At 42.6% G+C, this 21878-nt stretch overlaps 2 protein-coding genes and 1 pseudogene across 5 annotated transcripts in view; 1 reads left to right on the forward strand and 2 right to left on the reverse strand.

Annotated features, from left to right (window-relative positions):
* The window catches only part of LOC118356455 (zinc finger protein 713-like), a 50972-nt gene that overhangs the window by 15500 nt on the left and 13594 nt on the right, over window positions 1–21878 (reverse strand). The window lies entirely within an intron of this gene.
* On the forward strand, window positions 966–13488 carry LOC113935842 (N-formyl peptide receptor 2). Of its 4 annotated transcripts, none has more exons than XM_027618426.2 (3): window positions 966–1007; window positions 10709–10883; window positions 11412–13488. In XM_027618426.2, the coding sequence occupies exon 3, from the start codon at window positions 11423–11425 to the stop codon at window positions 12476–12478; it is 1056 nt and encodes a 351-aa protein (XP_027474227.1). In that variant the 5' UTR covers window positions 966–1007; window positions 10709–10883; window positions 11412–11422; the 3' UTR covers window positions 12479–13488. The 4 variants fall into 4 exon arrangements, with proteins under 4 accessions (XP_027474227.1, XP_027474228.1, XP_027474229.1 ...); XM_027618427.2 differs by having other exon boundaries at window positions 10709–10845; XM_027618428.2 differs by having other exon boundaries at window positions 971–1007; window positions 10709–10786.
* Window positions 7681–10028, reverse strand: LOC113936317 (annotated as a pseudogene).

Consider the following 21878-nt stretch of genomic DNA (forward strand, 5'->3'; position numbering starts at 1 on the left):
CTTTCTCTCCCTCTCCACCCTGCTTGTGTTCGCTCTCAAATAAATCTTTAAAATAAAATAATGGGCAAAATTTGGGGCAGGGGTCTCCTGAGAAGGTGGATGCTATAGTGCCACTTCATCTGGTTCCCTGGAAGTCTTTTCCAACTCAAGAGACTGAGAATCTGAAAAATATCTTTATTCTTTATGTTAGAGATCTCATTCAGTACATCTGGAGATTATACCTTTACGGTAGTGCTAATTAACTACTTATAAGCTAGTGGGGCTGCATTCCTACAGGTTCCTCAGCTGGTCCAGCCATGCCTGGGGGGTGATAAGAACTCTACTGTTCATTTTTTCATCCAAACTGACATGATGGATGCTGGCTTCCGCTGGTCTTGGGTCGTATCCTTTATAATAAACTGGTAAACAAAAGCAAATTGCCTTCCTGAGTTTGTCGAGCCACTCTAGCAAATTACCGAACCTGAGGAGGGGTTTGCAGAGACCCCTGATTTATAGCTGGTCAGTCAGGTATAGGTGACAACCTGGGACTTGCAAGTAGCATCTGAAATGGGGCAGTCTTGTGGGATCCAGCCCTTTACTACACACTTGGTGTCAGAACTGTTATGTGAGGAAAGAAACAAGTTTTTGCTTAACCACCATCTCCCGCTTTGTATTGCTTGTCTTGAGTTCTTCTCACCTCCGTAATTATTTCCTTCATTTTCCTGAATCTCTGAAGGAGAAAGGGCCTGGACACCCACGCCCCTTGACCCTTGACATTTAGAGGGCTGAATTCCTGTCTCCCACAGTAGGCTGGAGGTGAGGGGAATATTCAGACTTCAGTCTCTAAGGAGAGTACATAGACATATCCAGGGTGCTTTCTGGAAATTGCAAAAAGCCCTGGGTTTCTGTCACCTGATTGGTTCCAGCTCCATCGTCCCTCCCCACCTTACCCAATAAAATATCTGCCCAACCTGAGTCACTCTGCAGGAAGCTGGGAGCTAGCAACAGAAAAAAGATCTCAGTTGGTGGTAAGTTGGGGGCCTGACAATTTCAAAAATTATTATTTGAACACCTGCTAGGTAGTAGATACCTCCTAAACCTTCAGAGCTGGGTGTCCAATATAGAATCCACTTGCCACATATGGTTATTGAGCTCTCGCGGGTCCAAGATGTACTTTAAGTTTAAGATCCATTTAGTACATTCAAAGATTCACCATGGAAAAAGAATGTAAAATAGCTGATTGATAATTCTTATGTTGGTTACATGTTCCAATGGTATTCTTTTTGATATGCTGGGTTACATACATTATATTATTTAAAATTATTATGTTATCAAAATCAATTTCTTTTACTTTGTAGAAAGAATGGTAAGCCTCACGTGTAGCTTGCACGTATGTTGCTACCGGACAGCGTTCCTCTAGAGTTTTAGCACCGAAAGAATTTGGTAGTCTTCTAGCATATATGCGAATGTGGAGGATATTTATTTATTTGTTTATTCATTCATTTATGTAAAATTATTTAAAATTTATTTGAGAGTGCATGTGCACGAGAGAGAGCACGAGCAGGGGGGGGCAGAGAGAGAGGGAGAAGTAGCCTCCCCCCTGAGCAGGGAGCCCAATTCGGGCCTTGACCCCAGAACCCTGGGGATCATAACCTGAGCTGAAGGCAGATGCTTAACTGACTGAGCCACCCAGGCGCTCCTAATGTGGAGGATATTTAGACTACAAAATGAAAGAATGGATAAATAAATAAAAATATCTGGTAGGATAAACTGTGCCTGGAGTTGCTGCTCTGCATTGTGGGCCAGGTGGGGCCTCTGAAGGTGTAATTACTAAGCTGAGAATGAAGATTCAGTAAAAGCCAAATGTGGGAAGCTTGAAAGAGCACCGCAGGCAGAAGGAACAGAGGACGCAGAAGCCCTGAGATGGCGATGAGCTTGGCATGTTCAAGGAATTGAAGGAACTCCATTTGGTTGGAGCGCATTGTGCAAGATCAGAGTGAAAGTATGGAGTATGATTGAGTGTGATGTTGTGATATATAATTAGAAATATATATGTGGTTTTTGTCCTGTTTCTGACACAAAGCTCCTAAAACCCTTGGAATCTCCTAAGTCAGGAGAGAAATTGAGGTGTCTTAAGTTAATGGGGTGGCTGGTTACCAGGGGGACCAACCATGTGATTGGAGGGTTGGAACTTTCAGTCTCAGCCCCCGGACCTCCAGGGAGAGAAGAAGTGGTGGAAACTGAATCAATCCACAATGGCCAATGAGTTAATCAATCATGCTTATGTAATGAAGCCTCCATAAAACCCCGAAAGGGCAGGCTTCAGGGAGCTTCTGAGTTGGTGAAAACACGTGGAGATGTGGAGATGCGGGTAGAGCAGCACACCTGGAGAGGACATGGAAGCTCTGAGTACTTTCCCCATACCCGGCCCTATGCATCTCTTTCATCTGCTGTTCCTGAGTTATATCCTTTTATAATAAACTGGTGATCTAGCAGGTAAAATATTTCTCTGGGTTCTGTGAGCCACTGCGACAGATTAATCGAATCTAAGGAAGACGCTGTGGGAATCTATGATTTAGAGACAGTCAGTTAGAAGCACAGGTATCCTGGGCTTGTAACTGGTGTCTGAATTGCCCCAGGGGCAGGGGGGCATCTTTTAGGACTGAACCTTTAAGCTGTGCAGTCTGATAGTGTCAGAATTGAGTTGAATTCTTGGACACCTGCTGGTGTCCAAGAATTGTTTGTTGGTGTGAGGACTCTCCTACACTTTGGAAATTGTGTCACCAAAGGATAGACAGGGAAGATCCAAGAGTGCTCGGTAAGCTTGAGTTTAGAAGTCGGGAGTATGGAAACCACTGAAGAATGCTGAGCAGAATAATGTCATGCTCTCTGTTTTTAAAAGATCAGTTGGCTAGCCGCACATTGGGCTCCCTGCTCCGCGGGAAGCCTGCTTCTCCCTCTCCCACTCCCCCTGCTTGTGTTCCCTCTCTGGCTGCGTCTCTCTCTGTCAAATAAATAAATAAAATCTTAAAAAAAAAAAAAAGATCAGGGCACCTGGGTGGCTCAGTTGGTTAAGCAACTGCCTTCGGCTCAGGTCATGATCCCGGAGTCCTGGGATCGAGTCCCACATCAGGCTCCCGGCTCAACGGGGAGCCTGCTTCTCCCTCTGACCGTCTCCCCTCTCATGCTGTTTCTTTCTCTCTCTCTCAAATAAATAAATAAAATCTTAAAAAAAAAAAGATCAGTTGGCTATTGTCTGAAGATGGATTTTTGGGGGGGTAATGGTGGGGGAGGCATTTGGAACAGGAACAAGCTATTTGCAAGGTCAGGGCAAATATGCAAGCCAGACGAGGGGCCATGGACAAGGGCACTGGGGATGGGAATGATTCTGGGTGTGGATTCAGTTGCTTTGCAGACAGAATCAATAGACTTGGGAAAGACATCAAGGATCCATTTTAGTTTTGGAGATTTAACAGCTGAGTGTTTAATTCAAATAGATACGGAATACTGGGAGAGAGGCAGATTTGGGGGGATGGGATAGTTAAGAGTTTGGTTTGGGTAATGCCAGGTTTGGAATGCCTATGGGATTCCCACAGGGAGATTTCAAGAAGTCAGGTGGCTATTGGTACCCGGGCACCTGGCTGGCTCAGTCGGTGGAGCATGTGACTCTTGACCTCAGGGTTGTGAGTTTGAGCCCCACGTTGTGTGTAGAGATGACTTAAATAAATAAAACTTTTTTTTAAAAGAATATTTTATTTATTTGACAGAGAGAGACACAGCGAGAGAGGGAACACAAGCAGGGGGAGTGGGAGAGGGAGAAGCAGGCTTCCCGCGGAGCAGGGAGCCCGATGTGGGGCTCGATCCCAGGACCCTGGGACCATGACCTGAGACGAAGGCAGACGCTGAACGACTGAGCCACCCAGGCGCCCCTAAATAAAACCTTTTATTTATTTACTTATTTTTTAAAGATTTTATTTATTCATTTGCGAGAGAGACAGAGAGAGAACAAGCAGAGGGTGAGGCAGAGGGAGAGGGAGAAGCAGACTCCCTGCTGAGCAAGGAGCCCGATGTGGGACTTGATCCCAGGACCCCGGGATCATGACCTGAGCCGAAGGCAGATGCTTAACCATCTGAGCCACCCAGGCGCCCCTAAATAAAACTTTTTTAAAAAGAAGTTATCAGTGTGGTATTATAAGCCATGAGACTGGATGATACTATGGAAAGACTATGTATAGAGGATGCAAGGGAGCAGGAATAAACCCAGAGACACCCTAACATGTGAAGTTAAACTTAGAGGGGGTGCCTGGCTGGCTCAGTCAGTGGAATGTGTGAGTCTTGATCTCGAGATTTTGAGTTTGAGCCCCACATTGGGTGTGGAGATTACTTAAAAATAAAATCTTTCAGAGGCACCTGGGTGGTTCAGTCGGTTGAGCATCCAACTCTTGATTTTCGCTCAGGTCATGATCTCAGGGTTGTGAGCCCCGTATTGGACTCCATGCTCATGTGGAGTCTGCTTGGGATTCTCTCTCTCTCCTTTTCCCTCTGCCCCTCCCCCTGCTCATGGGCATGAGAGCGCTCTCTCCCTAAAATAAAATCTTAAAAAAAAAAAAATCTTTAAAAATAAAAAAAGTTAAATTTAGAGGAGAAAAAGCTAGTAAATTGGACTGAGAAGAGGTGGCCAATTGAGCTATAACAACAACCAAGAGTGTACTGTGGATACATCTAAGCGACTGCCTTCAGTTCAGGTCATGATCCTGGAGTCCCGAGATCGAGTCCCACATCAGGCTCCCTGTTCGGCGGGGAGTCTGCTTCTCCCTCTGACCATCCCCCTTCTCATGCTCTCTCTCTCTCTCTCTCATTCTCTCTCTCAAGTAAATAAATAAAATCTTTAAAAAAAAAAAGGAGGAGGAGGAAGGGGGTCACATGGGTGCTACATCCCTGAGGTATCAGGATGAGGACTGAGAAGGGACCAATGGAGTCGGCAACAAAAAGGCCACAGGTGTCCCTGAGGAGAGCACACTCTGTGGAGTGCTGAGCAGCGAAGTCAGTCTGGAGTATGTTTAGGAGAAAATGTGCGGTGAGGAGTGGAGACACTCCTTTCTAAAGTTTGGCTGTGAATCCTCTTCACAGAAAGAATTCTCTTGAGAGAAATAGGGCTGAAGCTGGAACGGAATGTGGGCCAAGGATGGTTTCTTTTTATTTATTTATTTATTCAAAGTAAGCTCAACACCCATTGTGGGGCTTGAACTCACGACCCTGAGACCAAGAGTCATGTGCTCTGCCCACTGAGCCAGCCAGGCGCCCGGGATGGTTTCTTTCTAAAGGGAGGAGATACGATAACATTTATGTGATAGTGAGAATGGCCTTAGTAGAAAGAAAATCTTGGATTTTTGTCTTTGGCAGAAGAGAAAAGGGATAATGCAGGAGGAAAGTTCTCAGGAAGGCGAGGTAGAGAGGGATCCAGAGCAAACGCGGGAGGGGAGCTGCTGGCAGGAGTGAGAATGCTTTACTCAGGGCAACAGGTGCAAGTAGACTGGAAGGTGTGGGGCGGGGCAGGCTGGAAAGTTCTAATGGTTAGCATTTTCCCATTACAGTAGGAGGCGAAGACATCAGCTGAGAGCGGGGACGAGGCGGGGAGAAGCCGGGTAAAAGCAGAGAGGAGAAAAGGAGAACTGAAACAGTTATTTCAAAACTTGGAGGGGAAAAAAAAAAAGCAAAACTTGGAAGTGCAAATATGCTAGAGAAGTGGAGTAAGCTAACACAGAAGTACTGAGCTGCCACTGGAAATCGGGGGCATAAATTCAGCTGTGCCCCATAGTAGTTGTGACACTCGCCAGGCAAGTCACTTCCCCTGCCAGAGCTATGGTTTCCTCTCCTTATCCCAGAGAAGGTTGCTGTAATTGGCGATTATAAAATGGACAGTGACTGGCACATTTGAGGGGCTCACTGAACAGGAGCCCTAATAATCCACAGTATTATCGTGTGTGGTTCACAGGTCCTGTCTCCCAAACTACAGCTAGGGTGGGCCCATAATGTACAATTTGGCCTCATCGGCCTTTACCCTCCTATCATTGCACAATTGTCCTTCCTTGTTGCTGCAGCATTTTTAAACCAAGATCTATGTATCACTGAACACATCATATCTTCTGAGTGCCTCACAGGGTGCTTAGTGAGTGGGTAGAGAGAACTTGACTCTGTCAAGGAAGTATGGTGGGCGGAAGAGAGTTGACGGGACAATTCTGGTGGAATTTCAAATGCTCATATGTGAGGGTTGTGGGCTAAAGGAGCTCTTAGCATATGGGAAATGTTCCTAAGTACTAGCTACTACTGTTATGAGTGCTGTTCTTGACTTGAACTTGAGCTTCCACAATGCATGGCCCAGGACTGAGCCCCAGGACACAGTATAGAGCCAGGTGAAGACCAAGAGGTCCCATCTGTTAAAGACTCACTTGGTCCTGCCTCAAACACTTCCATGTCTACGCTCAATTAATCCTCACCTGAAAAATCAGTCTTCACCATAAAACTGCCTCCATTCTGCCGAGGAGCAAACTGAAGCTCAAAGAGATGGCACTAAGAACTCCTTGGGCAGGTGTCAGATGAAGAGTAGAATACAGACTGACCTCCCTCCAGAGCCCAGCACTTTTTACACTGGTAACAGTGACTCTCAACTGGGAGTGCTTCCCGCCACCCGCCCCCCCCCCAACCCAGGGGACATTTGACAATGTCTGTAGGTACTTTTGGATGTCACCACTGGTGGTGGAGCTGCTACTAGCATTTGGTAGGTAGGGGTAGGGATGCTGCTAAACATTCTACAATGTACAGGAGAGTCTTCCAAAACTAACAATTATCCAGCCCCACATGTCAATGGTGCCAAGGTTGAGAAACTGCACTAAATCAAGCAACGTGCCATAGAGGTCCGCTGGGAAAGTGACTGGTAAAGACAGGAAGAAGGACAGGAGGGAGGGAGATCACATCCAGGTAATCTTGGGGAACCCCTTTAAAAAGCAGCATTTTAGACTGGCAAAGGCAGTGGCTCTGGAATTGGTTAAATCCAGTTTTCAAAACTTGCCACTTCTGCTGACTAGCTGCGCATGATGTTGAACAAACTACTGAAACCCCTGGGCCAGTTTCCCTTTGATAAAAGGATAATAACAGACACCTTGCAGTATTATTATTATTATTATTACTGTTTTTATTTTATTAAAATTCAGGTTAGCTAACATGTAGCATATTATTAGTTTTGGGGTAGAATTTAGTGATTCGTCCGTTGCATATAACATCCAGTGCTCATTACATCAAGTGCCCTCCTTAATGCCCATAACCAATTACCCCCTTCCTTCACCCTATTATTATTTCTTAAAGATTTACTTATTTTAGAGACAGAGAAAGAGCACGAGCTGGAGGGGCAGAGGGAGAGGAGAGAGAATCTCAAGCAGACTCCTCACTGAGCATGGGGCCTGACGTGGGGCTCAATCTCATGACCCTGAGATCATGATCTGAGCCAAAAGATTCAGACACTTAGGGGACTGAAACACCCAGGTGCCCCTATTTATTTATTTTAGAGAGAGGGGCGGGGAGAGGCAGAAGAGGGAGAGAAAGAATCGCAAGCAGACTCCCTGCTGAGCACAGAGCCTGATGTGGTGCTCCATGCCATGACCCCGAGATTATGACCTGTGCCAAATCAAGAGTTGGACACTTTAACTGACTGAACCGCCCAGGCGCCCCAACATCTTGCAATATTATTATGAGTATTAAATGTGAACAGGTGCTCGGTAACTGCAATTTCTCTTAAGGAGGCCGAATAGCCCAGAGTAAATTGATCCTCAAATTTTTGAGGCCATAGAAGACCACCTTAGCTTTTATGCAGAGATTCCAGAGTGGGGTTCATGAATATGCATTATTAGTAGCCTCCCTGGATATTTTTTTTTTTAAGATTTTATTTTTAAGTAATCTCTACACCCAACGTGGGGCTTGAACTCACAAGCCTAAGATCAAGAGTCGCACGCTCCACTGACTGAGCCAGCCAGGCCACCCCAGCCACTCTGGATATTTCTGATACAGCTAACAGATCACAATACGAGAAAATCTGTTAATGTGGCACGAGTCACATAGACTTCTGGGTTGAATTTGGATGCAGTAGTTACATCTGGTCCAGATGCAGACACTACATTTTTTCGAATTCTTATTCTTTTCTTTTGGTGGGGGGATTATTCTTTCTTCTTTTTTTAAAGGGGGAATTCTTAATTCTTTTTTTTTTTAATTTCAAAATGTGGTTTTATTAATGCACTTTAGGGTAAGTGCCATTCTTATTTTACCTTGTCTGGAAGAAATACTGACAATTACAGTCACAGGAAATTTTCATTAGACAAAACCTGCATGTATGAGTGTGTGTGGGGGGGTTTGGTTCATTTATATCATACTGTTCATGTCTTGAGTTTATAAATAACATTAAGCAACACTGTTTCCTTCTAAAATTTTCTTTAAGGCAGATCTATTTAGCATCATCTGTGTTATTAATATGTGCAGTGTAGTTTTAGAAAATTTAAATGTTCTAGTCTCTCAGTGAAAATAATACATGTGGTCAAGAATAGAAAACAAAAATCTAATTTCTAGATCCTCTGCCTGGCCACATTTTAAAAACACAAGTTTTTCAGATATATATATATATATATTACTGTATCAAAACACATTTTAACAGACTTCACAGCTCACTTAAAGCTTCAGTTTACAGTCATTCATATGAAAGATTTCTAATATGGAATGTTCATTTAGAAAGAATTTCTCACTGGGATTCCAGTGTTCTGTATCAGAAATGCAGAAGTTCTTCAGTGCAATGCTAGACATTTTACCTCTTCATTTATGTTTTTCTTTCAAGAGTTCTCATTTTACTTTTGGGTCTTCATTTTTGTATGCTCGACTTATTTCTTTCAGTATATTCTCAGGTAAGGCAGGTTGATATCTGTATAAATAACCATATAGATGAAGATGATAAACGAGGTATTCTAACTCATACATAGTTGTAGGATCAACATAGTGAAAAGAAACTGCAAGATCAGAACAGCAACCAGGACCCTCTACAGGAGGATAATAGTTATAATTCCAATACCAAAAGGTTCTAGGTAGATAACCCTTGATTAAGTGATGTTCTGGTACAAATGGATGAAAAGTTTCTTTTCCAACGGTATCTCTGGAATCTCCCGCTTCTACATTTATAATTTCCATGCATTTGCCCAATGCTAAGTCTTCGATGGAGGAACTATGTGTACATTTGTCTGTTTTAAATGCATCAACAAATCTCTTCGAGGCTTCTTTGCTCAGTACATATCCCTCTCCTCCACTCACGTAGCCCTGCTTTACATCGGGCTTAAATCTTCTCCCAAAGTAAATGGGTTCTTCAGGGTTGTATTTTGAGTAGCCATGTCAAATTATCCAGTATAACATATGTATCATCATCTGCTTTCATAAACCAATCAGCATCTTCTAAATAATGATCCTGAACATACTGAAAAGCTTTAATTGTTTTCCAGTATATAGTTGGTCTCTGCCTTCTCTGGTTTTTAATCCCACAGCAGGGAAGTCTTTATTTTCTTCTGAACTCATAAACAACACTTTATTACAACGCTGGGCCCATGTAGCTTTGACATGTTTGGCCTTTTTCTCTAGATTTTGAGGCCCTGTCATAACCCAGCAAAGAATTTTAACCTTTTGATAGAGGTTTTCAGCGATGTCTGTGTTCTCATCTTTATGTTGGCTAGAATCTGCATTGAAGTTCATCTGTCCTTCTAGATGATTTTGTCCATTATCATCTGAGTGCCTAGCATGAGGATCATTATGAAGAATATTAGGCTGGGTATCACCCTGTTCTCCCAACAAAATACTCAAGAGCTGAGAACATAAAACAAATCCAATTGCTGATCCACAAAGGAAGATTAAAAAATTCAGCCAAGATTTAGAAGCCATTTCCCGAAAGTGTATTTCTGACATCAGCCGTGGCTCCCTCTCGCCCCTCCTGGGGGGCGGAGAGGGGGACGACTCGAGACTGGCAACCTTAGCTCTTCCTGGTACCCACAGAAGTGGCTCGCGGCAGCTAGCTGGGGCCGCCCGCTGCCGCCCAGATCATTCCTTGGGGGCGGCCCAGGCGGACCCAGCTCGCCCTCCCCCCCCCCCCCCGCCCGGGGATTCTTAATTCTTAAAAGCAAGGAAATCTATCCCAGAAGCTCCTCCCCCCCCCCCCCCCCCCGGTTATCTTCCAGCAGTGTTATTGTCCAGGATTTAGTCATGTGCCCACTGTTAAAGCAAGTCCTTGCAAAGCAAAGGGGATTCCAATTACTGCTGAAACTAATCAGAATTTGCCTCCAGAGACTGAGAGGAACACCTTCCCTGAAGGATGAGTAACTAAACAAAACTGAGGTTTGGGCAGGAGAGACTAGGGAAATGGATGTTGGGGGCAACCAGCAATGTCTGTCACAGTTAGTAACAGAGAAAGCCAGATTAACCTGGGTCAAAGGCCTTCCTCTACTACTTACTACTGAAGTGACTTTGGGCAGTTTCTATAATTGCTCTGAACATCAGTTTATTCTTATGAAAACCAGAAATAATGAGCATTATAGCATTCTTATGTAGATCAAACTGGATCCCCAATAGCAATTAACACCGTGCATGGTCTCAGATAAGAACCCAACAGATACTACTAACAAATTTTATTACTCTCATATTCTTTATCCCACAGAACACTAATGCTATGCCATGGGTAAAAATTCTTCACATCCCAGAGAAGAGCTCCATATCAAGCAATGAAAAACAGAAGGTTGAAAGTAGAGATGGGGCCCCCTTTGCTGACTTCCTCTAGCACAGAATCCACATGATGTAACAATATTACTACATATTACCAGTAACTGTTCAAGGTCCTCAATTATGAACTGAAACCAAATCCTAAAACTTTAACCTCAATACTAAGCAAACAGCCAGCAAAGGGTTCTCGTAGTGGGAGCTGGGAGTCTGGGAGAACTTGGGGCTGCAAGAGCTTGCCGAGCTTGCCAGCATCTGTGCAGTGAATCATGGGTGAGAGGAGGACCTACTGACTCTGAATCTAGTGTTTTCCCCTCACTAGGCCATAATTTATCATTTTTTTCTTATCTCTACACCCTCAGTGTAGTTTTCTGCTAGTGAACAGGATTCTTGAAATCCTCTTGACTATGCAATCAGCCTGATAGGTGGAATACATCTGAATAACTATGGGAATATGGAGAACTATCCTCTCCCAAAGTAACAGCCAAGGGAGTGCCAATTTTTAGTATGACTGGCCACAAGTTTCAGGAGAGTCGGGTGTCCTGGTTGGAGTGGGAGCTTAGTGGAGGTTGATGTTGGCCATGAATAGGGATGCTGTAAGATGGTTCCACAGATGAGACATGGCAATTGTTGAAATGTTTCAGGTGTGGGCAAGATGGAAAGCAACATCTCCATCCCAATGGATGGACCCGAAGAGATGCTCCATGAGTCTGCGGGCTACACGGTTCTGTGGATCCTATCATTGGTGGTGCTTGGCATCACCTTTGTCCTTGGCATCCTGGGCAATGGGCTTGTGATCTGGGTGGCTGGATTCCGGATGCCACGCACAGTCACCACCATCTGTTACCTGAACCTCGCCATAGCCGACTTCTCCTTCACTGCCACCCTACCATTCCTCATTGTCTCAAAGGCCATGAGAGAACAGTGGCCTTTTGGTTGGTTCCTATGCAAGGCAGTTCACATTGTGGTGGACATAAACCTGTTTGGGAGTGTCTTCCTCATTGCTTGCATTGCCCTGGACCGCTGTATTTGTGTCCTGCATCCAGTCTGGGTCCAGAACCACCGTACTGTAAGTCTGGCTACAAAAGTGATTATCGGACCCTGGATTCTTGCCCTAATGCTTACTTTGCCAGTTTTCATCTTCTTGACTACAGTAAATGATGGAACAGGGAATATACGATGTACTTTCAACTTTGCATCCTGGGGCAACAGTACTGAAGAGACGATGAAGGTGGCCATCACCATGCTGACGGCCAGAGGGATCATCCGGTTTATCATTGGCTTCAGCATGCCGATGTCCATCATTGCTATCTGCTATGGGCTCATTGCTGCCAAGATACACAAAAAAGGCATGATTAAGTCCAGCCGTCCCTTACGGGTCCTTACTGCTGTTGTGGCTTCCTTCTTTCTCTGTTGGTTCCCCTTTCAGCTGATTGCCCTTTTAAGCACAGTCTGGCTCAGAGAGATATTGTTGGAGCATAAGTACAAAATCCTTCTTGTCTTTATTAATCCAACGAGCTCCCTGGCCTTTTTCAACAGCTGCCTCAACCCAATGCTCTATGTCTTTGTGGGCCAAGACTTCCGAGAGAGACTGATCCACTCCCTGCCTGCCAGTCTGGAGAGGGCCCTTAGTGAGGATGTAACCCAGACCATTGACACATCAGCCAAATCTGCTTTACCATCTGCAGAAGCAGAGTTACGGGCAATGTGAGGGGGCTGTGGGACATTTTCGAACTCTGCATGCTCTCAACCCTGCTCCCATTTCCAGCTTCATCTTACCTTGGGTCATCAGGAAAAATACTTTGGTGTCCCCTGACTTGTGGGGGAAAAAAGTGACATAAGGTGTCATTTTGATTTTGGACCTCAGCCTCTACCCTGGGATAAAGTGGAGGTTGTCAAAGAGTACAAGGGAGAAGAGAAAGTGATGGGGAATTTGTAAAGTTTAGGTGAGAGAGTATAGTAAGGGGAAAAACTAGTTATTTTACCATTAAAATTTTGCTTAGGGTTTCTTTAAAGCTATTTTTAATCAGATTACAGAAATTTCTTTGTGTTCATAGTTTACTAAGAGTTTTCTTTTTAAAATCATGAATGGCTATTGGATTGTATGACTTGCATTATATGCATATATTAAGATGATCATATAGTTTTATCCTTTCGTTTGTATCATCATACATTACACTGATTAATTTCTGCATGTTAAACTACCCTTGCAGTCCCAGAATAAACCACATTTGGTCATGATGTATTTTGTCTATTTATAATTTATCTCGCTAGATTTGTTTAGAACTTCTGCATTTATGTGTATGTAAAGATGGGTCTATTACTTTCCTTTCCTCTAGTGTCCTTGTTAGCTTTTACATCAAACTGTGATGGCCCCATAAACAGACTTGGGAAGTGATTCCTCTGATTCTTTTCTTTCATAAATGTTTAGAATTTCACCAGTGAAGACAGTTGGCTTTGGGTTTTCTTTCTGGGAAGGCTTTTAGTAATGAGTTCAATTTCTTTGATAGTTGTGGGACTATTCAGATTTTCTATTTCCTCTTCTGTCAATTTTGGTAAACTCTGGCTCTCAAGGAATTTAGCATTTCATCCAAACTGTCAGATTTATTGGCATGAAACAGTATGATAACTGTGTGTAGTACTTGGTATGGTTTCCTTCACATAATGAGAATGTAAACTATCTGAAGGCAGGGATTTTGGCCCATATTGTTCACTGATGGATCCCCATACCCTATGTATAAAATAGTGCCTAATGTGTGATAGACAAACACTCAATAAATATTGAATTAATGAATCAGTAAACAATAATGTCATCCAGGTGTCAAGTAAGAACCTTTAATGTCTAGCAAAAATGATCTCTCACCCTCATTTCACGAACTGGGAGTGCCCAGTAGATTCTCACTGCAATTTACAATATTTACAAATTCCCATGTGGTTTACATTTTTATGAACACCTCTGGTTTTGAGTTTCTGCTTCAAGTAAAGCACTCTGGCTAACTGTTGCCTGGTGCTTTTGTTTTGAAGTCCGTCAGTCCACAACAGTACTCAGCTTTTTTTTTTTTCCTTTCTGCAAATATCACTCACAAATTATCTGTAACTGCGTAACATACTTCCCTGATGCACTGGCAAAAGAAAGAACTCAAACTAAATATTAGGTCGTCTTATTATCAGAAGTCCCTCACTCATTCTGCTGCTTTACTGTCATCCTCCTTCTCCACTTCCCTCATGTCACCCCTAAAGTTTTGCATCTCCACTGCACAGCAGTGTACCCATTTCATTTGCATTTTTGACTCCTAGAAATGCTTTTTAGTTCCCAAGAAATGTCCAACTGAGGTGTGGTCATAGAAAATGAGGCACAAGGAAGAAACGCAAGAGTGCAAAGCCAGGAGCCACAAAGGATGGTGTACACCTTCTCAATAGAACCAGTGCTTCCAAACTGGCTAATTAAGAAACTTGCTTCACTGTCAGGGCTGGGAATTCTTATGATTCCTGCTCACTGGCCTTGGTTATTTGTAACAGAACAGTGCCTGCTATATCCTCTCTACTTTTCTGTTCTTCATTGGAAGTCTTCATTGCATATGCCCAGTTCCTACTGCACCATTATGTATTGGGTCTCTGGAAGCTGAGGATTCTTTTAAGTTTATGGAATGCTTATCACAAAGAAACACTTATAAACCTCACTGAAGCTAAAACTCCAAAATAAAACACTGGGGCTATCACTCTTGGGAAGGATGGGATTACTTTGTTTGGAAGAGTACACACGGGTGTTGAGGGGGCAAAGAGGTAGGATGTGGTAGAGACTGCCAGCTTCCTACCCAATATTCATCCCCGTCCATTACAAGAGTAGGTGGATATTCATCTAACTAAATTAATACTTTCCTCAGCCATCCTTTCAGCTAGGTGAACTTCTAGCAATTCTTAGCAATAACATGCCAGGTATATCAGCATGTAAAGAGTTTCTTCCTTCTTTTTAAAGCTTGCATAGTATTCCACTGGATTGACCTAACAAAACATTTAATCAGTTACTTATTAATGGCTATTTAAATTGTTTCTAAACATTTCTCTGGCCTTTTGGCTAAATCGTTTGTTTTATTTTATTGTTTTAAAAGATTTTATTTATTTGTTGAACAGAGAGAGAAAGAGCACAAGCAGGGGGAGCAGGAGAGGGAGCAGCAGACTCCCTGCTGAGCAGGGACCCCGATGTGGGCTTGATCCCAGGACTCTGGGATCATGACCTGAGCTGAAGGCACACGCTTAACTGACAGTTGGAGATATATAACTATGTAGTAAAATTATGAAGGAAAGTGATGAATTGACTGCTATAATCAAGACAGTGGTTACAGTTGGAAGGAGGGAGGAAAAATGATCAGAAAAAAGTATGTTGCGGCTGATGGCTTCTGGAATGCTGATCATGATCTACGTCTTCACTTGCTGCTGGTACATGGGTATTTGTTTTACACAAATACATGAATCTTCATTAAAAAAAAAAAAAGATTCAGGGCGCCTGGATGGCTCAGTTGTTAAGCGTCTGCCTTCGGCTCAGGTCATCATCCCAGGGTCGGGGATCGAGCCCTGCTTCGGGCTCCCTACTCCGCGGGAAACCTGCTTCTCCCTCTGCCACTCCCCCTGCTTGTGTTCCCTCTCTAGCGGTCTCTGTGTCAAATAGGTAAATAAAACCTAAAAAAAAAAAAAAAAAGATTCATTTTACTTGAGAGAGAGAGAGGGAAAGAAAGGTGAGAGGGAGAGGGATAAGAATCTCAAGCTGACTCTCCACTGAGGGTGGAGCCCAACCTGGGGCTTGATCTCAACACCCTGAGATCATGACCCCAGGCGGATGCTTAACTGACTGAGCCACCCAGGCGTCCCAAATCTTCATGTTTACCTTTTATTCATTTTTGCCCTTAGGTTTGTTATATCCCACTTTTTTTTTTTTTTAATAGTTCAGTGAAATTCAGGCTCCTTTTCCTTCATACCAGGAAAGCTTCACAGCTTCTGGATTTCGGCTGCCTCAAGCAGGGCAACCCATTTATAGAGGCACTGAAGTTCTCTAAATTTGCCAGTTGGATTTATCAGGACAGGGAGAGCTGAGGGGTCAAAAGAAAGGAGCAGTAAACAATCCGGTACGGCTGGCTTTGGTGTTCTTACTGGTCTCAAGTGCTAAAGAAAACAAACTTAGAAATCGAGCTCCACCCTGTGGCTGCCAGAACACAAAGCAAGGAAATGGGAGTCTGACCAGCCTCCTGAGCTGTACAACCTCACTGGGAGCAACTGGGAGTGATCCTCTAGAAGAACCAGATTCTCTCCTCCACAAGTTTCCCCAGAGTGAATTTTTTTTGGGGGGGTGGGCAGGTGGAGAGGGATTGAGAGAATCTTAAGCAAGCTCCACGCCCAGTGCAGAGCCCGACACAGTGCTCAATCTCACAACCCTGACATCATGACCTGAGCCGAAATCAAGAATCAGCCCTCCATCAACTGAGCCACCCAGGTGCCCCCACTAGTGTGAATGTCTAAGTGCAAGGAAATCTGTTTTCTAACGGAGGAAGTCTCCTCATTCCAGAATGTACATTCCAGAGATAAGAGACTGGGGATCTCTCCTGTACCCCATCCCACCCTAAGATACTAGATAAACTTGCTGGTAGATAAAAAGAGAACCTGTGTGAATGTCTCATAATCTTGGGACACTGAAGATTGAGCAACTGTGTTTTTTCCTCACATTCCCATCTCATGGCTCTCTCAGCTCCAAATACCATCTAGGTAACTATTTCCCAAATGTGAACCTACCACTGATGCTGTTCGTCAAAATCACCTCGGGAGGTATTTTTTTTTAAAATATGGGTCAGGTCACTGCAGCATCAAGCCATCTCCGATTAACAAAGTCTGGTGCAGAATGCAGGAATCCATATTTATTCCCAAAGCTCTCTGGTAACTGTGATGTGCAATCAGATTCCTCTGATGATTAGCAGTTATATAAATGCTCTCTTTAAAAGAAAACAGAATAAGAACTAGTACCAGATCTTGGAAACACAGATATATCTTTATAGTCCACACCCAAGAACAAATGGTCTTCTTATGGGGCTGGGGAGGCAGCTATTAGGAGGGCAATGTGAGCAGTTCAGTTACCAAAATACATCTTGACAGAAAGGTCGCTGCCCCAGTAACTTGTTCAAGGCCCTCTAGGACAGCTTTGGTCTTGAAGTCGCAGACGTGGGCGAGTTAAGCTGTCAATATTCTACTCTTCTAAAAGGAGAAGTTCTCAGGAACAGTGACAGAATTACTAATTAATCAGAAAGGCATCTTCCCCACCCTTTCCAACTCCAAATTCTCAGCCTCCACAATCATGACAGCTGATACCTCACAATAAATCATACACCCACACCCACACAACCTATTGGTTCTGTTTCTTTGGAGAACCCTAATACTAAAAAATTACTGTCAATTATAATGGTATGGTGGCTACAGTTTTTAAAAATCCTTAGGTTACAGATACATACTAAAGTATTTAAGGGGGAAATGACATATGATTTTTTTAAAGATTTTATTTATTTGAGAGACAGTGAGAGAGAGCACAAGCAGGGGGAGGAGCAGAGGGAGAGGGAGAAGCAGACTCCCTGCTGAGCACGGAGACTCCAGGCCTCCCAGACCATGACCTGAGCCAAAGGCAGACACTTAACCGACTGAGCCACCCAGGTGCCCCATGACATATATTTGATTAGAAATATTCCCCAGGGGAAAAAAGGAAGGAAAGGCAATCAGTGAGAGATCAACAAAATGTTTTCAATTTTTGAAGCTTTTTACTCATGTAGATGTTTCCGTTTTGCATTTTAAAGTCTTTTAAAAAATCACTCTATGACCCAACAAATCCATTCCTAGATATATGCCCTGCCAACAAACATGTGCCTGTGAACGCTAGGACACATAGATGATGAGGGAAAAACAGTTGGACAATAGAGCGTGCCCAAGATTATAAAATGCTTACATATTTCATAAGAGCCCCAAACTGGAAACAAACCAAATGTCCATCTTCAGTAGGGTAAACAATTGCAGTCTAATCCTAAAATGAATTACTACACAATAAAGATGGTTGAAGCAGCCTGCATGACATGGATCAATCTTAAGATCATCATGTTAAGTGAAAAAAATCACATACATCAGAATAGATTTGTTATATTCCATTTACGTACAGCTTTCCAAAAGGTAGTTAAACTATACTACTTAGGTTTGATTTTGAAAGGCAAGGGATTTGGGTGTCTGTATGGCTCAGTTGGTTAAGTGTCTGACTCTGGCTCCGGTCGTGATCTTGGGGTCCTGAAATTGGGCCCCACAACGGGCTCGGGGAGTTTGCTTGTTCCTCTCCCTCTGTCCCTCCACCCACCTGTGCTCTGTCTCTCTCTCAGATACAATCTTGAAAAATAATAATAATAAAAAGCAAGGGGTTTATTACATAAAAGCCAAGAAGGTGATCATAGCTAGGAGGAGAGAACAAGTTTGATCTGAAAAGTATACAAGGTTGGCTGGCACGCTTTTGGGGTTCTTTAAGTTTCTATATCTTGACTTATGTGGGAGGCACATAGGTGTTTGTTTTATAAGAATGGGACAAATTGTACATGTGTTTTATTCACTTTTCTGCACCTTTGGTATCCTTCACAATAAGGTTATTTTTATTTTTAAGATTTTATTTATCTATTTGACAGAGCGATAGAGAGCACAAGTAAGCAGAGAGGCAGGCAGAGGGGAAGGGAGAAGCAGGCTCTCTAATGAGCAGGGAGCCCGACGTGGGACTCGATCCCAGGACCCTGGGATCATGACCTGAGCCGAAGGCAGACGCTTAACCAGCTGAGCCACCCAGGCGCCCCAATAAGGTTATTTAAAAAAAAAATCAATTCCTCTCGTGTCCATTCCCGTTTACACTAAAGAAGCCTCTTGGCTTCGGGAACCCAGGCAGCCTGAAGTGGAGCATCCTATTCATATCAGAGCTACGTTACCTAGAACAGGATTTTAGGATTAGGATTTTAGGATTTTTTTAGGATTAGAAGAGAGAAATCTGGGGGATCAAAGGCCAGCAAAAGCAAAACAACTCAGGTTTGACCTGGGTTGATGCTCCTTGTGTTACTTTATTTGTTCAAGAGCTAATGAAAACCCCAAGTTAGAACATAACTCCCACCTAGTGGTTGCTTGCAGTTAAGACACAATAAAGGAAGCGGAAGTTTTGCTGAATCTCACTTCTTCATCCCCACTGGGAGAGGCTCTGGAGTAAATTTTCTGGGGCTCCCTGAACCAACAATCTTCCAGGAAATCCAGGATATCCTCATCTATCCGAACGTATATTCCGAAGACTGGCCTTCACCTCACCCCTCACTGTCACTAGACTGAAGAAAATAGGTTATAAATGTTTTACACTGTCTGTTTGTCCTCATATTCTCAGCCTCACCTCCCCCAAACACTGTCTATGGTGGTATTTCCATGTTGAGCTCCACTGTGGCCACAAGAGAACCAGCCAGGGAAGTAGTTAAAACTACAGATGAGCAAACTATGTATTCTGTTATTTAGCCATAAAAAATTAGGAAATCTTGCCATTTGTGACAACATGGATGGACCTTGAGGGGATTATGCTAAGTGAAATAAATCAGAGGAAGACAAGACTTGATCCCAGAACCCTGGGATCATGACCTGAGCCTAAGGCAGACGCTTAACTGACTGAACCACCCAGCCCCCCCCCGCCCCGCCGTACCTACTGCTTTAAAACAAAAGCCTGGTTTCTAATGATTTGTCGTGTGGAAATTCGCAGTGAGGCAAAAATGAAGCCAAATTATTTCTTACTGTTCCAAAATCTCAGTATGCAATTCTCTGAAATATTTGGCTAATATAAGGATGTTCTGACTTTATTGTCAGAAACTTCATGAAATTCCTACAAAGATAAAAACAATGGAAAGACACTATGCAATCTTATTGTTCAAATATAGTAGGTAATGATTACCAAGTACCTGGGTTAGACACTTTTTCTCAATTAGGTATCACAGCCAGAACAAAGGAAAGTGATGCTGATGTTTATTCACATATTATAGTACTTCCTGAAATTGTAATATTTCATACATATTGTATGTATGTAAGATAGAAAACAAAATAAGTGAAGACTCCCATCCACCACTAGGCTTCAGAGAGAGAATATTATTGACGCTGGGAAAGCCTTTTCTTTGCCTTCTCTGACCAAATTCCCCTTTCACACCAACAAGTAACTAATATCCTAAAATTTTGTTTAGTATTCCCCTACTATTCTTTATAGTTTTACTATATATGTATCGCTAAGAAATTTATTTGATTATACCATTTATTTATTTATTTTTTCAAGTAATCTCTACTTGCCCAAGGTGGAGCTTGAACTCACGACCCCAAGATCAAGAGTTGCATGTGCATGCTCTTCCTACTGAGCCAGCCAGATGCTCCTTTTTATACCATTTAATTTTTACACTGTATTCTGTGACCAGACTTTTCAACCAACATTATGCTTGTGAGATTCAATCATACTGATAAACATAGCTCCAGCTCATTTCTTTTCCCTGTGGTATAGTGTCCCATTGATGAACATGTGGTTTTTGCCTCAGCATATGTAAAACATAAAATAATTAGCGCTCTCTCTCTTTTGTAAAAGGAACTACCCTTATTCTTTTTTTTCTCTTTTCTCTTTTTTAAGTAAGTTCTGTGCTCAATGTGGGGCTTAAACTCATGACCCCAAGATCAAGAGTCACACACTTTACTGACTGAGCCAGCTAGGTGCTCCAAACTATCCTTATTCTTATTTCACAGTCATGAATAAGCGTAAGTAAATAGGAATTTGAACCCTTTCAGAAATATTGGGAAAGAGTCATATATTTCCCTCTATACCCTCATTCATCCTCATCCAAAAAAATAGGTTGCAGAGAGTATAGTGATCCATATACTACTCCAGTTATAAGGATACCGCACTGTTGTGATGCAAAATACAAATGTTGGAATTTCTTATGGGAAGTCTATGTACTAAAAATCATATAAATTACTTTGCTGAGTATACCTTTGGGTATAGTTTTGACTTCTGGAGCCATGCTAATGTTTTGCATATAAAAAAATAACATCAACAAGGATAGGTACAAAAATTCTAAGACAGAATACAAACAGAAAATAACTAATCTGATTTTATTATTCATAACCACTCCAATGTAATTTTTAAAACTGTCCCAAGTAACTTTAAGTTTATTTATTTTTTAGTAATCTCTACACCCGATGTAAGGCTTAAACTCATGACCTCAAGATCGAGTTGCACGATCTACCAACTGAGCCAGCCAGATGTAAATTAGATAATAGTACTGAATCAATGTTCCTGATTTTAATAGTTACACTGTGATTATACTGGAGAATGTCCTTGTTCTTAGTATTTACATACCGAAGAGGCATCTATCTGAAACTCTCTCTCAAATGGCTCAGAAAAACAAAATAATATGTATGTGTGTATACATGCAGAGAGAGAATATAATAAAGCAAATGCAGTAAAACGTTACCACCTGGGTAATCTGGATGAAAAGCACTGTATGGGGTCCCTGGGTGGCTCCGTCGGTGAAGCATCTGACTCTTGATTTTGGCTCAGGTCATGATCTTAGGGCTGTAAGACCGAGCCCCAAGCCCCATTTCGGGCTCTGCACTGGGCATGGAACCTGCTTAGGATTTTCTCTCCCTCTCCCTCTTGCCCCTCTCCCCAATCGCTTGCGCACTCTCTCTCTAAAAAAAATTTTTTTTAAGTTTTTTATATCTCTTCTTGCAACTTTTCTGTAATTTTGAAATCAGTTCAAAATATAGTTACAAAACATATATTCACCTCTTACCTATAAATATACTTAACACATATAGCTCAAAAAGTCACAATTTTCAAAGCTCAAAAAGCATGTTCCATGATATTATCAGGAAATAAACACCTAGATATATAACAGAAATTGTTGGTAACTTCTCTTATTCTGAATGTTCCATTTATACACTTACTTAAAAAGGCTCATACTCCACAGTGAACACTGATGTCTTCTTCATACCGAAAGCCTTTTGAAATATTTTCTTTATCAGGGTATTCATGATATAACATGGTATTCACA

The sequence above is a fragment of the Zalophus californianus genome, chromosome 17 (assembly GCF_009762305.2).
Source record: "Zalophus californianus isolate mZalCal1 chromosome 17, mZalCal1.pri.v2, whole genome shotgun sequence".
NCBI classification, from domain to species: Eukaryota; Metazoa; Chordata; class Mammalia; order Carnivora; family Otariidae; genus Zalophus; species Zalophus californianus.

Bases quoted from the DNA above. Each gene is read 5' to 3' on its own strand.
- LOC113935842 (XM_027618426.2), top strand. From the start codon at position 11,423: ATGGAAAGCAACATCTCCATCCCAATGGATGGACCCGAAGAGATGCTC.